The sequence below is a fragment of the Sander vitreus genome, chromosome 1 (genome assembly GCF_031162955.1).
Source record: "Sander vitreus isolate 19-12246 chromosome 1, sanVit1, whole genome shotgun sequence".
NCBI lineage: Eukaryota > Metazoa > Chordata > Actinopteri > Perciformes > Percidae > Sander > Sander vitreus.
The window spans coordinates 18,613,710-18,629,467 of record NC_135855.1 but is presented as its reverse complement, the minus strand read 5'-3'; the positions used below and the strand labels follow the sequence as shown (position 1 = coordinate 18,629,467).

The following is a 15,758-nucleotide window of genomic DNA, read 5'->3' as shown; positions in this document are numbered from 1 at the left end:
CTTACAAAAATTTCAGGGCAGTTTATTTTTAGACTCATATCTTCCTTTTTCCAAATCATTTTTCTTTCTGTTTTGTTTTCCCTGAATAGGGTGTGCTCGCAGGTCTGTTTCTTGTGCCCTTTCCTGCTTTCATTATCTAATTTCTTTATAACTCAGCCCACATCAGTCCTCTTTGCTGACTGACTTGCTTTTCCTCTGTACTCCCATTTCTGTCTAGGCCATTAGACCAGTGTGTCACACGTGTTGTGTTGTGTTTTGTCATATAGGGTGTTACAATAAAATTGCATTTAAAAGATTTAAATTGCTCATCATCATCACACAGTGAAAAATCCAGAGGAAATCTTAAGTTGCAGCATTATACATGTTTAAAATAATGTTTTATTGTTACTGTAAATTTTGAACAGTAAAAAACATAGTTTACAAAAAAAAACTGACTTATGAACATTATTCCCTAAATTGAAGGGTATTATAAACAAATATTTTGTAATAGCCCTCAATTCTTGTAGTAATCTCCCATTCATGGGCGTGATGCTACAAATAAATGGTAAAATAAATACGTTTTACCATGTACTGTGTACATGGTAAAACGTATTTATTTTAGCATTATATGCTAAAATTGAATAAAAATATGATTTTGACAACCTAGTTTAATGGAATGACGGTGGCCTGTTTTCTTCATTTCCTGCAAAAATGAAGGAGGAATCACACCTGGGTCAAAACAGTGTTTTGTAAATAATTGCTATATGAGTTTGTTGTGTCACCAAGGATTTATGAAAGACGACCACACACTGGCTGTGGCAAGAGGGCAGATAGATGCAATGCTGAAATTCAATACTATCAGGTTGCTTTGGCCAATTTTATTAAAACAAACATAAAACAAACACAACACTGAACAACTACATTTAAGTTATATATTAAAGATGGCTTGTTTTACATAAAAGGTGAATTCTGAACTAACTGGGAGAACCCTGAAGATGAGGACAGAAAGTTGTAGATAGTCTTGTAATTCCAGCCATAACGAGTGGTGTATACATCTGGCAACAACCATGGTGGGTTCTGGGTACAACACAATTATAAACCATGTTTCTAAATGTTACTAAACCAATGCAACCCTTCAAGAAGGCAGAGCACCAATTAGGGATGATGTCTCAAACAAGAAAATGCAACAGGAATTGGATGTAAAGCCTAGAGGCTCAGCTTTCTCCTCTGTGGTTTTCACTGCCACAACCAACAACCGCAATTTCTAGTTGTCTCCAGACGTTTGCCTCCATGAGACCAGAATTAAAGGGAATTTAGAGATAGTACCGTGATTCAACAACAGAGAAAAAGATGCACGTGGTCTCAAAGCCTGGTCAACAATGACCATTTGTTTATTTTTCTACACAAACATAACCATCTCTTGCTCAACACATGGTATGGGTGCCACAGAGCTCAGCTCTTTTCATACTCAAACTCAAACTCTTTTCCGTTTCTTGGAAAGCATTTCAACAAACTGCTACAACTACGTCATCCAGCTTCCAACTAGCTCATTGGCAAGCCAGCTTTCGTTGTGGCTCACTAAAAAAACATGAATAACAAAATGATCCCAGGACTGGAACAATTATACTGTATGGATGAAAAGCACAAGACAAAGCTTAGAATTAACCCATGAGCGAAAGTTACCACAACATTTTTTTAAATCCATAACCGTCTACCTCCGTCTCCTCTTCCTGTCACTTCTTTCTCGCCCTCTTCCTCCCTCCCATCACCTCTCATTTTATATATCTCTCTTTCCAAAATATCCCAAGAAGTGGCCGCTGTGGGATGCTGCCTAATGTGAGGGCTTTTTAATGCGATGTTAATTAAGGTCATTTTCTGTGCGGGTACGGTGCGTCAGGGTATCGCTCAGGGGCAGACAAAGGAGGACAGGAATGGGACTTAATACTGTTATGTTTGCTGAGAGCCATGTCGAAAGTCCAGCTGCTGGCCGTTGATAGTGATGTCCATGCAGCCGTGGTAAAAGGCCGTCACTGGGGTGGTAGGTAACGGGACATCATCTGAAAGAGAGAGAGCGAATGGGACAGTCAGTGAGAATGACAATAACGAGAGATGGTGGTAAATATACTGTAGCCCTTTTTGCTACCATGGTTATAACATGCTAAACAATAAAAATAAAAATAACACATTAACAGGTAAAAAAGAGGTGAGAACTGCATTAATGTACAAAGTTTAATTTTAGTCAAAACATTACCCCAAAACAACCATTACACTGGATGGAGATGAGTCATAACTTCTTGACTTAAGAAGGCTACTACAATCTAAGAGTGTAAATTAAAGATTCCACTACACCCCAGGAGAGACTGACTTTGCTGAATTCATTAATTTAGTCATTTATTTAACAACAAATCTGAAGAATTTCTTTTTTTTTTTTCTTCAGAGGAAGGAAAGGTAACGAATGACAAAGTTTTAAGCCATGACTTCCGAGGATTACAATATTGGTCTGTCTGTCTGTCGGTCCATCACTTTGGTCCAGACTGAAATATCTCTACCACTGTTGGACGGTTTGCCATGCCATTTTGTACAGACATTCATGGTTCCCAGGAAATGTCCCTAATGATTTTGGTGATCCTCGGGTTTTCCTCTAGCTCCACCATGAGGTTGGCATTTGGGTTTAAGTGAAATATCTCAACATGTCCCTCTCAGGATGAATTGTAATCACTTTAGCGCCATCATCTGGTCAAAAATGTAAATTGTACAATGTTTTGGTGCATGACCAGAATCCTGCAAAACTGACAATTCCGTCATCCTCAGCTGTCCCTTTGTGTGTAGTGCTAATTAGCAAATGCTAACACCCTTAACTAAGATATGACAATGGTACACATTATACCTGCTAAACATCAGCATGTTAGCATTGTTACAATGAGAATAGTCTCGCTTTGCCAGACCCTCCTCCAAAGCGCGCTGAAGGAGGGTCTGGCTACTCCACATAGCATTCAGGGATGGGAGGAAAACGTGCTCTGGTTTAATGGCATTTCTTTAAACCAATCAGAATCGTCATGGGCGGTGCTAAACTCCACACAGAGCCACTGCAAAATAGTCGTGCGAGAGAAAACTCATATTGGACAGATAGGCTAGCTAGCTGTATCAATTTACCATGCAGTCAACAATAGTCCTCATAAATCCACAGAATTTAAAATTCTAACACAAAGAAAGCGGAAGGAAACGGAAAATACATGCATCCGGCGGAATTTCCTGCAGCACCGGAGCAACTCCCGGAAGTGGAACGCGAAGGATATAGACTACTGTGAGAATGACAGCATGCTGATGTTAGCATTTAGCTCAAAGCACCACTATGCCTAAGTACAGCCGCTAGCGAGAGTTGCCAACAGTTCTGTTGTTTCAGCACAATCAAGAAGCTATTCCATTTAGCTTTGCTTTGAACTTCTTTAATAAGGACAATGACATCTCTGAAAGAGCTTTCTTAAAAATAGATGAGGACCGGTTGGCATTCATAGTGAAGTTATTATAGCCAGGTTATTTAGCCCTTTAGTGGAGACTATATATAGCTAATAAATCATGCTCATAGTTAGTTACTTTTGTACTTTTACCTACTACTTAAACTAACCTGGTATCCCACCAATGTATGTACTGATGGGGTTCTGCATGGTGCTGTTGAGGTGCTTCAGTGCCTCCCACAGGGCATCAGACTTCATGTAGGTAACAGTGGAGGTATTGGCTGAGATTTGGATTTCTTTGGGCGTCACATTCAGCTGCACTGTCATCCGGTCAGGGTAACACAACATCAGTGAGTCCAGCGTTGCCACAGAGACACCGTCCAAGAACACTTGCAGGTTCTGAAGCATGGAGGTCAATAACATTGCACATTTTAACCATGTGTGTCTGTGCTTGTACATGTATATGTGTGCCGACATGCAGAGAGATACATGTGTGCTTATTTCCAACAAAAGTGTGAATGAACTCACAGCATCTTCTCCCTGCGTTACCACAGCGACTGACAGGGGGACTGTGTTGTTTTGGACAAGAGCAAAGAGTACACCTGTGCTGCTGGACGGACGTATGTTCATCTTTATATCCACATTCCAGCTCCCAGAATCACCTAGTTACACACATACAAATGGGAGAACACAAATACATTTCTTTTGGCAGGTTGGACATTTAGGAACATTTTGTTTTTACAGATCACATGTTCCTAGTTTTACTCAACTCAAATCTTTGAATATTTCAAATCACATGGTCTTTTTAGAAAGTCTGTGTTCCTAAAACCCTGGGAAGTTCTGTCATGATAGTGAATATATGGAACATACAAGTGTAACAGCTACAGTAGAACCAACTATAAAGTATACAGGTATGTCTACTGAGCAGCTGTGCTGGTCTATATGACTACATAAGACAGGTCTTTGTTCGAAACCAAACCTACTTGGGTCTTTCTGTGTGGAATTGTATGCTCCATTTGTTCATGTGTTTCCTCTTCCTCTTTCCTCCCAGTCCCCCAAAAAACACACATGCTTGATAACACTTCTGTTGCTGCCATTAAACCGAGGCACCATGCTCAAAACTACATTTGTTCCTGTGGCACTGTGCTGTGGCTACTCAATGCTCCAAAATATTTAGGATGGATTGAATGCAGATGCCAAACTTCCCCATAGGGATTAATAAAGTATAACTTAACTTACTCACTGTAGTCAATGTCGAACTTTGCCAGTCCTGCACCAGTGAAGAAAGACCCTCGTTCCACGTGCACAAAGCACTGTTTACTCCTCTTCTCACGGATGACCTCCTTTACCCCAGATGCTCCCTGATTCATCAGGTTCCAGCCCCGGATGCAACCGTCAAGTCGGGGGTTGATCTAATGGATCGATGGACACACACACAATCATTACAAGACTGGCTTGCAGCTGGTCCAATGTAAATTCTGATATATTCATTTGACTATGTTATTAAGGTGATTCAATTAGATGTGGTCGGGGGGTGGGGGGCTTTCAGACGACCTCCTTACAGGTTTGATGATGTTGTCAGTGCGGTTGGGCAGACCAGCGATGTAGACCTTGGTTTCCAGTTTGCCGTTAACTGAAGTAAAGAGACTGTCAGGGCTGTTGATGCTCATCACAGCTTCCTTGCTGATCTTCACACTGATGCTGCTCTCCAGTTCATCCACAGAGATCTGCATGTTTCACATATCATCATAACTCTTTCTCACTGTACTGTGACTCAACACAGTTTAGCACCAGAGCCTACAGTTACACACAACACATAGTGGAACAAGTTGAGTATGTGTAGGGACTTACTGGGCTACAGCTTTTTCTTACCACATGCCACTGTCCATCATTGATGGCTTTACCCCCGCTGGTGACCTTGGATGTGTGCTGGTTTTTGAATTGGATTTCAATCTGTCCGCCTCTTAGCCCCAACATGAACCATGAGTCCCGCGAGGACTCTGCGTACAGCACAACTCCCTCTGGGTCAAATGTACGGAAGTCAAACTCTGCTGCAAACCTAACAGCCAGAAAAGGAAAGACAGAAATATAAGTTTACACAGTAATCTGTAAACTGTAATTATGTGCAAATGTAATTGCATTATACCAATGATTTAGCCCAATCACTTTTACAGGCATTGACAGATTACAGTATTATTACGATCCTTTAAGAAAATAAGTACACAACATGTGTGTGTGTGTGTGTGTGTGTGTGTGTGTGTGTGTGTGTGTGTGTTTGTGATAGACCCTCACTTTGTGTTCTCCGGCAGACGGAAGCGCAGATAGATGACAGGAAGGCCTGCAAACTGCTCCCCCAGGTAAAGCATCTCACTGTGTCTATCGTCAGTCAGCTCCACACAAATAGGGATTCTTTCACAGTACTGCTCATTCTTCGCCAAATGGAGACCCTGACGACCATCACAGTGACACGCATAGCTGCCCACTGTGTTTATACAAGTCCCGTCGCAAACACTCAACTCGCACTCATCTATATCTAAAAGACAGGAAGAGAAAAATGTACAGGCAGTGATCTTTGGTTCAATGTCTATCGTAGCTTTTTATTCAAAGTGTGTGATTACAAAATGTGTACCATCATTGGGATTCAAACATACAAAAAAAAAAACTGGTTAATTGACTCAGATTTGATTTGTCACCTGTCCAACTATAAGACTCTTTGTAATAAGACAGCAAGAAACAAATTGAAGTCTCACCGTTGCAGGACTTGGAAGTGAAGTCATATTTGAAACCCAGGGGACATCGGCACTCATACATGCCCGGCGTGTTGACACATTTAGCCGGTTCTTTACAGAGGCTGGGGTACATCAGGCATTCATCTATATCTGGAAAATAAGCAGTGACAACGGGAAAATGGTCTTGAGAGAATTTGTAATATGAACTGTCTGAGTCCTGATTAAAAAATAAAATTGCAAATAAACTATATGGAGTTGTGTAATTTTGGTACATGGGTGAAAATAATAAATATTACAATTACAATAACTACAACCTCTTATACTTCCATTTTTCATCTGCAAATATTTGCTGCAGTTCCGTTTACACTGTCCAACAAAAAAAGCAACTTGAAGATATCACGTGGGGCTTGGGGAAAATGTGAGTGTCATTTTTGAATGTTTTCTGACATTTTGTTGAAGAAATGAATGATTTCATTGAAAAACATTTGACAGATTAATTGAAAATAATTATGAATTGCAGCTAACTTGAATGCACCAATAAAAGCTAGTCATTCATGTAATGTCTCCTAAATCTCGACAGCCCATCAAAAAAAGGGACAAAGCTAATTCACCAAACTGACTCAGTCCATGTTTGTGAAGACTTTGTACTCAACAAGCCTTAACACACTCAAAGATAAACACTGAGTGAACCACCCACACGGAAAAAGGACAGATAGAAATTAATGAAATGAGAAAACAAGCATGTGAGTATGGTCTGTTTACAGCCAAAAGGATGGAACATCTTTTCAGATGTTAAAGCTTTTCACGTTCTGTTACATAAGAGGTCACCCCAGGTCAGTCAGCTTTAGAAATAACAAATGGTTCAAGTCCTTGAGGACAACAGCTGGACAACAGTTATTGTTATGAAGTGCGAGGGTTCCACCATCCATATGTTTAAATAAAAAGGAGGTATTTAAGGAATAATAAACATGTTTGCTTGCTCAGCTGCTTAGTAGCGCTATATGTCCCTCTTTTATGACAGCAAAACAGCTGGATGTCTTCATATATGTGACACCATTAACCAATGAAACCATTAATACAGGACACACACACACACACACACACACACACACACACACACACACACACACACACATTCAGTTCATGAAACTGTACTTTTCTGTCCTTTGGTGTAATTGAAATTAATAAACTTTAAATGATTGATAACATTATTGCAGTTTAGCTGCACAAATTGCAACTAAAATAAATGGAGTCTTACCCACGCAGTTGACTTTGTCATTGATGAAGTAGCCATCTTCACACATGCAGTGGAAACTACCGGGTAAGTTGTAACATTTCTGGTTACATCCCGCTGGAAATTCAGGATCTGAACACTCATCGATGTCTGCCCAGTCAACACATCACACAACAACATTTATCAGCAGCCAGTTCAATCATTTCAAAAGGTTACATTCATCAAGTCTATTTTATCAAGTACAAAATACTGACAAAAAGCAGATAGATGCATATTTAAAAAGCTGAACGAAAATATTTAAAATCCCAAATGATGTATCAGAACTCACCGTCCTCACAGCGGGGCCCCTTCCAGCCAGGTTTACACTCACAGGTGAAGGAGGCCTGTCCATCCACACAGCTCTTTGTACCCTCCTTGTAGCATGGAGGTGGTGTGCACTGGTCACTGATCTCTGCATGCAGCAAATAGTTGTGGACACACACACACACACACACACACACACACACACACACACACACACACACACACACACACACACACACAGGATGATAATGAAAGCCTTTACAAAAGCATTTCACGGGTGGGGATAACCTTTGTTAGCCTATTTTCTACTACAGTAACAAGCCCCTTACCTCTCACACAGGTGCGAAGGTCTGAGGGGATAGCATCCGAGTTCTGGTTGTTGATGCCGACACGATGTGAACCCAGACAAGCTGCAACAAAGAGTTTTTTTCTTTTAGAACAGACTACTACAGGCAAAACAGAACTGATATTAAAACATGACAAACAAACACAATAAATTCTGAAAACTTACCAACATATTTGGGGTAGAAGTATTCCTGGAAAAAAACAGGCAAAAGATTGACCAAGAGATTTCAAATTCACATGTAATAATAAGGAAAGAAAGACAAAGAAAGGATAAATCTGCATTGCATGTTTTCATTTTTCTGAATTATACTGAAAGGAAATTAAACGTTTCTAAGTTTTAGCGTCTGATGGGTCAGACAAAATATGACATCTGAAGATGTCAACTTGAGTTGTGGCAAACTGTGAGTGGCTTTTTTTTTGTTGTTGCTATTTTCTGACATGTTATAGTTCAAACAAATAATCAGCAAATTCACCAATAATGAAAAGAATCGTTAGTTGCAGCCATAGTCTGATCTATCACTTGCATTTTCTTTCACTTTCACGGTTTAACCCATCTCTGACATTTCACTTGTTCTTCTTTCTCATCCCCTTCCAGGGGACTCTGGAACCAGGCTACTTTGCCCTCAGGACACAGATAACCAGTAAGATCAGGGGTTGCTGCTCTTATCTTACAGTCTCTGGATGGTTCTCAAAGATCTCCCTGGCCTCCTCCTTGTTGCACAGCTCCTCGATGCACTCCCTCTCCAGGTTGCCCTTCTTGCTCTCCTCAAACAGAGAGTTGGCTCTTTTGTGCCTGCTCAGGAACTGGGAGGCTGTGTTATGGCTCAGGACTGAGATACAAAGACATATAAACACAAACACACACACACACACACACACACACACACACACACACTTAAATATATAGTATGAAGCTATCTTTTCATTATCAGTGTTTGCATGCTGGCTATCACAACAACCAGAACTGAAGCCTATTTACTGTGCAGTGATATTCTCACATGTGCGATTAATACAACCAGGCATATGCAGCTATACATTATAATAACACATGACTGATCCCAGCAGGAATTCAAGTCCTCATGACAGATGGCTGATGTGGACGGTGCCTGCATGCACGGACAAAAGTGTGGACAACCAAATGATTCATCTGTGAATTGGCTTGAAAAGAAAAAAAGGTCATTGCGAAACCGTTATTTCCCAGAAACCCCTAACAAGCAGCTCATGTTGTCCAAGCAGTGTTTCGCGGTGTGAAGTCACGACCCCTTACACTTTATTTTTTGACCGTTTGCTTAAAAAGTTATAAAAGTCCTTAAACCGTTCCCAACTTGTCACATCCAGGCTGAAAGCTGCTTTCTATCTGAGGCACTGACACTAAATAAACTGTGTATTCCGTGAATTATTTTACTACGTAGGGTTAAAAATTCAAACCGCAAAAACCCAAACACTTGCATACTTACATCGATGAGCATCGACGAGCGTCACGAGAAATACGAGACAAGCCAAGGATTCCCCTAGTGCCTGTTTCTTTCTCCACATAGTCGAGCCGTTTTTCCTGCTAGGCCACGGTTTGGCTCAGAGTAAAGACTGGCTGCTGAGCACAGAAAAACTTTATTCTTCCCGAAAGTGTTTTCGTAGAGACAGGGGGGAGTGGAGGAGGCTGCCAGGAGGGGTCTGAAAGCGCTGCACGCACACACACACACACACACACACACACACACACACACACACACACACACACACACACACACACACACACACACACACACACACACACACACACACTGCCCCCTGTTGCTGCGTTGAGTGGCTCCCGGTTGAAATAAGCCGGAGAAAATGGTCGCTGAGCAAGTTGTGTATATGTTTTCTAGTTAATTTTTTATTATTTAGTCAAGCAAGGTGTTTAGTAGCATCCAACAGTCTGTGGTAGCTCATAAGTAATGAGGACAGAAACGTCACACAACAAACTTTATATTTACTAGCAGTGGTAGAAAATTAAGTCCGTTTACTCAAGTACTGTTAGGCCTAATTAAAAGTGCAGTGTATAGAGTGCAAAAAAACCAAAAAAACACCAGTATTTGAAGTAGAGTGAGACCTCTTCCCGCGGGGATCCTTCTCCCCTCTTTGTCGTCCTAGCAATCCATGCGTAGAACAGCCAATAGGAACGCTCTCTCTCTCTGAAATGACGTGTGATTGGCCAAAGTCCGACGGCTAGATTTTCTGAAAACAACGGCGCTGCTACAGTCTATGCTGCTGAAAACCTGAAAACAAGCGGAGGTGCAGAAGTCTAGTTTTCTCACAGACCACTTGAATTACAACATTCTGAAATATGATTATGTATTTTTTTTTTGCACAATGACGCATAAAATAAAGTGCCTACCACACCTTGAAGTACAGTTTTGAGGTAGGCCTACTTTTATGCTACTTTATACTTCAACAGACCTACATTTCAAAGGAAATATTTTACTTTTTACTCCACTACATTTCTTCGACTGCTTTAGGAACTAGCTACTTCAGAATTCAGATTATTAATACAAAATGTAATTCAACTGATATGATGATGTATTATTGAAGGTTAATCTACCCAACATTATATAAAGTATTTAAAATAAGCCCCACCTTTACCAGCTGCAACATTAAAGCGATATAGGCTACACATTAATGCATGAATAAGTTACTTTCCATATTCAAAATATACTAAACTATACAAAATATAATAAACAAATAAATTATGATATGCTTATATCAATAAGACTTTTACTTGTAACAGAGTATTTCTGCACTGCATGCTACGTTTACTTTTCTGAACAATGCAACCATACAGTATCTCCACAATAAGACAAAAGAAGCTGCTGTACAGGCTACATGTTGATTCTCAGTGGGTTCAGCACTACTATTATGTACAGTGAATCACATGATTCGTTAATAATACCAAAATATTGTTTTGGCACAAACAATGGCTTTATGTTATGGTTGCTTGAATGACATTGCAATTTGAATCCCATATGCCATGTTGTGTTGTGAGAGTCTGCAATTAATATTCTAAAAATGAATGCACTATGGTGTAAACTCATTAACATTTCTTCACATCTGACGTTCCATTGAAAGACTAGGATAATGGGGGTCTTTCTTCAGCAATTACACAGACTGGCATAAGCATATACATGCAGTAAATGCAAGACAAACTAGGACAAGGATTTGATTCGACATGACGTCCATTTGAAGTTATTAAAAAGCCAATAGACCACAGTGGTAAATAGCTACACATCATTTAGAAGGCATTTGTCTGAAATTGATTGTAGATCTTGGACTTTTCATGGAAGTAAAAGCACAGGTGAAAGAAATAACAATAATTAGTTCTGTTCCATTTGTCCGAATAAGCCCTACCAGGAATGTGCATATTCACTTATGTTATTAATTAGACCTTTCTAGATTTTCCTGGTATGTCATGTCAAAATGTATGCTGTGAAAAAGTTCTGGAATAATTGATTCCTAAGAGGCAAAACCTGGACCCAAACAATGGACACAAAGAAAACATAAATGTTTCTGCACCACAGCTAAACACACAATTTTACAAAACATCTTTACTAATTGAAACAAAATGAAGCTCTTGATGTGTCTGTACAGTATGGTTAGGAGGCAGACTGCACCATTTTACACAACGACAAAGACACCACATTTGCATTAATATTGGTTTCATTTAGTTATTCAGGGGAAAAACACATCACATTTTCACCATTCATTCAACTGTTTTATGTACACATATAACAGGCTTATTTTAATACTTTTAAAATATTTGTAAAATACACTGTTCTCCCTTATGGCATGTGTTTATCCAAGGAGGAATTTCACTGCAAAAGGTCAGCAGATGTGCGTTGATAATTTGATGGGCTTTTTGAGGGGTTGTTATTATTATTGCATGCTGAAACACCATAATTGCATAATCCCTTTTGTGGACTTCAGGGTGGAGGAGTTGCCGTTACTGTAACTGGCATTAACCTACCAATTCAGCCGATGTTTCTGGGAACGTTTTGCTGAAAATGACAACAAATGTGATTACCAAGTTAGGGATGAGAGACAGAGCGGTTTGGTGATTAATACTTCAGTCCGAGTCTCCTCGCTCTTGGCAAAAAACCACGCAGTGCTGAGTTTCATAAACCTGAGGAGAGTTAGTGACTGGTGGAAACAAACACTCACCAAAGTTCAGAGGTTACAGCAGCGCTGCTCTCTTAATGTTTCATCAATGTTATTACTGTGATACATACATAAAATGAGTGGGGACAATATATTGGCAAAGGTTCCTTGACATGGAACAGTGGTTCTATACAAGAGGAAAGAGGAGATACACCATATCAGGCCAGAGTACACTAACAGTGTTTCTACACTCTTACTACAGTCTTTAGTATAATTACAGGCAGTGATTTTGTGTGGGACTCTGCCTTTCCTGACTTGTAACACTGGGGTAATTCAATTGGCAATACAACTCATCATGTCAGTCACTCATGCACATACTGACAAATGCACACTCACAAACACGCACATACGCACAAAACACACACACCACAGTCATTCGATTCGGGTACACAGCAAGATTTCTGTATGACAAGACAATAGAAAACAGAGTCAAACTGTTGAGAACCTTTCTTATAGTTCATAAATCAACACATTCGACAAAGAAAAAGATGTCATCGGAATAATTACTCGTCTGTTTTTAAAACAGTATAGGTTTTGAGATATATAAAAAACATAACAAAACAATGACTTTTTTTGTTTGCTTTTTAAAAAGAGAATTTTATAAAAGTGATGAGTGGCACTGTTTGGGATCCTGTGATCACGGGAACACCCATGAGGCTACATAACCAGGTACTTAGATTTTGAAAATACAAAATTTGTCGTGGTTTGAAGTCGTAGTCGCATAGAACTGACTGTGGAGGCTACCGTCGCTGTGACTACAACTATTCTTCAAATGCACTGGTTTTGGCAAGAGTGAGTGCTGATGAATATAAAAGCCAATGAGATTGGTTGCCTTTAGGAAGCGTAGAACAACACAAAACAATAATAATAAATCCTGTACCTTTAACAGATTCTGGGGTGCTTACTGGTAAGATTCACAGCAGGCAGTTTCTCAGAGGAATGCATATAAATAGGTTTAAAACTACACGGCGCAACTTTTCCAAAGTAAGAAAGAGCTAACTCACTAGTAACTATCCATTTCACAATCATAAGTTGAGACAAGACTGGTAAAATGTTAGTATATCAGTTAATTAGAACCTAAAAACCATCCTTGTTAATAAGCATGTAGTTTCTGCTTTGACAGTTGAAGGGATAGTTTGGCTTTAACAACTTTTTCTACTTACACAGTGTGAAACATAAATAATTATGCCTTTATTATGTCTGCATGCAGTTTGAGGGTGTGTTAAATGCTGATCTTAGCCAAGCTGAGGCTCAATTAGTGGACGTCGGGAACAAATATCACCACCTCTTAAAAGCCGCAAAATACACTGTTTTCCATTCATCTGAACCTGCAACTGAATCAATGAAATGTTTCCAATATGGATGTGAGCATGCTAACCAAGGTTTGACTACCAACTGGGCAAAATGGGCAACTGCCCAGGGCCACAGACCTACAGGAGCCCAAAGGCTCTAGGTTCAGCATGTGGCAAATAGTTTGTTGTAATTTTGTGAATTTCAAAATGTGTTTATTAATCCTTTATGCACACTTCATACTATATACACTCAGTGGCCACTTTATTATGTATCCATGTACAGTCTAATGCAATCCAATACATAAAGTCTACTTTAATGATGCCTATAATGTTCAGGTTTTTTGACACTGTCATAGAGGCGTCATTTAGTTATATGTTTATTATTGAGTTCACAGTTAGAGATGAGGTTGTTCTGAACTGCATTATATTCAGAGGTGTTTATTCTGCTCAACTCATGAACTGTATGTAAATACGGACAAAAAAAATAGAAACACCTCTCAATAATATGTAGTCCAGAACAACACCACCTTTAACTTTGAACTCAATAATACAAAAAAATCAATTGACACATTTCCGACAATGTCACCAAAAAAGAAACATTATAAAGTTTGGCAAGGCTGAATTTATGACAGAGCTGATTTGCAATAGATTGTAACGGTGTACCTAATAAAGTGGCCGCTGAGAGGATATTGTTAGCACAATATTATTTCCTGTTTATATTGTGGTTACACAATGTGTTTTACTGAATATATTTGTGCTTATGCACAGAATAATCTGGCCTTGATATCAACAGAAACTGGTTCTGCAGTTGGACATTATATAATATCCTTTGTTCATCGATGGAGATCAAGATGGAGTCTAACTTAATAGCCATCCAGTGTATTTTGTCTTACTTTAGAGGAGCTGCAACTTGAAACCCATGAAGACAGAAAAAAGGCATCAATGGGTTTGTCTGACTCAGTGTCAGATCTCTCCAAAAAAAGCTATTCCTTCAACCCAGGTAGTGGCTGCACAGGAGCATGATATCCAACCACAACAGAACAAAGCTTCAAATGAAACGTGAACACTTGAACCTATACATGTGTTAGCACGTTGATGATAAGGATTAATAATGAAATGAGGGATAGAATTGATAGAAACATTGATGACATCAAGCTGCTCTCGGCTGTGCTTGGTCCCAACAATCACTTATCGTATGCCCTCGACCTTCACAGCCTTCCTGAGGAGGTTGGGGACAAAATAATAATAATTAAAAAAAAAAAACATGTGGACAACACTACCAAAGAGGGAAAAATGACAGTCCTTCCTACCTTCTGTGAAATACAACGGAACATTTCAACAATAAAATAACCAAATACAAATCAAACAGATAAAATAAGCTTTTTGAAAGTGTGCTGCGAGGCTTGTTCATCCATAGATTTAGAGGCGATTAAAGTGCGTGTTGGTCACTGTCAAAACTGTCCAGTGAAAACGTATGTTCGTTTCTCTCATCACACATCACAGACAGGAGACCCACATAGATGTATGGTATGATTATCTCTTCATTTGTATCTCTCCTTTCCTCCACAACTGTTCTGATCTGAGGTCTGTTCCCCAAATTTGGAGTGATGCATCTTGAGACACTGCAAAGAAAAAGTCCATCTACACAGCTCGTTCAGTCTGGTATTGACTCTTAAAACTCTTATTCTCCTTAAAGCAAAACAAATAAGCCAGTCAGGTGACACTCATTTCTGAAACAGCTTCACTAGCTTCCTGAAAAGTCTTTAAAAAGTGAAATATTCTCCTTGAAGAATGGATACATTGCATTGAAAATAAGTCAAATGATCTCACCTTAATGACCTTTTTTTTTTTAAATCTTGTTTTAAGGAGAAGAAAAAGATTTAAAACTGAATACTAGATATGGAGCATTGTTAAAATGGATTTTCTTTGCAGTAAAGGAAATATTCCGGCTGGTTCTGGGCATCATAGAAACTGTACACAGGGCTAGATGGAGTAGGTGGAGCTCTCAGACTGCTGGCGGACGTAGCACTGAAAACTCTTGTCTCCAATCGGATGCTCCCTGAGGAAACAAAGAGAAAGATGGTGTTTAGTTGTTGGCAGGAGGTTACAGAGTGATTTTTGGGGCTAAAAATAGAACATAAATAACAACATTTTCTGGCAAGATCATCAGGTGCTGAGCAGAGACGGAGGCAAAAATTATGATTGCCAATATTATGTTAAAAGGGCTACG

General features: G+C 39.5%; 2 protein-coding genes across 3 annotated transcripts in view; both read right to left on the bottom strand.

The window, feature by feature from the left end:
- Positions 1-842: 842 nt before the first annotated feature.
- pros1 (protein S) lies at positions 843-9,835 on the bottom strand. The gene is given in 15 exon segments (XM_078246679.1): positions 843-1,952; positions 1,954-2,036; positions 3,605-3,833; positions 3,963-4,096; positions 4,678-4,846; positions 4,997-5,161; positions 5,307-5,493; positions 5,727-5,967; positions 6,185-6,313; positions 7,422-7,547; positions 7,726-7,848; positions 8,030-8,110; positions 8,212-8,236; positions 8,718-8,875; positions 9,503-9,835. Coding segments are annotated over 15 exon segments (2,034 nt in total). The 5' UTR covers positions 9,582-9,835; the 3' UTR covers positions 843-1,847.
- A 1,771-nt stretch (positions 9,836-11,606) lies between these two features.
- Positions 11,607-15,758, bottom strand: part of rasa3 (RAS p21 protein activator 3) — a 45,639-nt gene continuing 41,487 nt past the window's right edge. For both annotated transcript variants that reach the window (XM_078246657.1, XM_078246666.1), the window contains exon 24: positions 11,607-15,587. In XM_078246657.1, the coding sequence (XP_078102783.1) occupies positions 15,512-15,587 (76 nt within the window). In that variant the 3' untranslated portion in view covers positions 11,607-15,511. The remainder of the gene's footprint in view (positions 15,588-15,758) is intronic.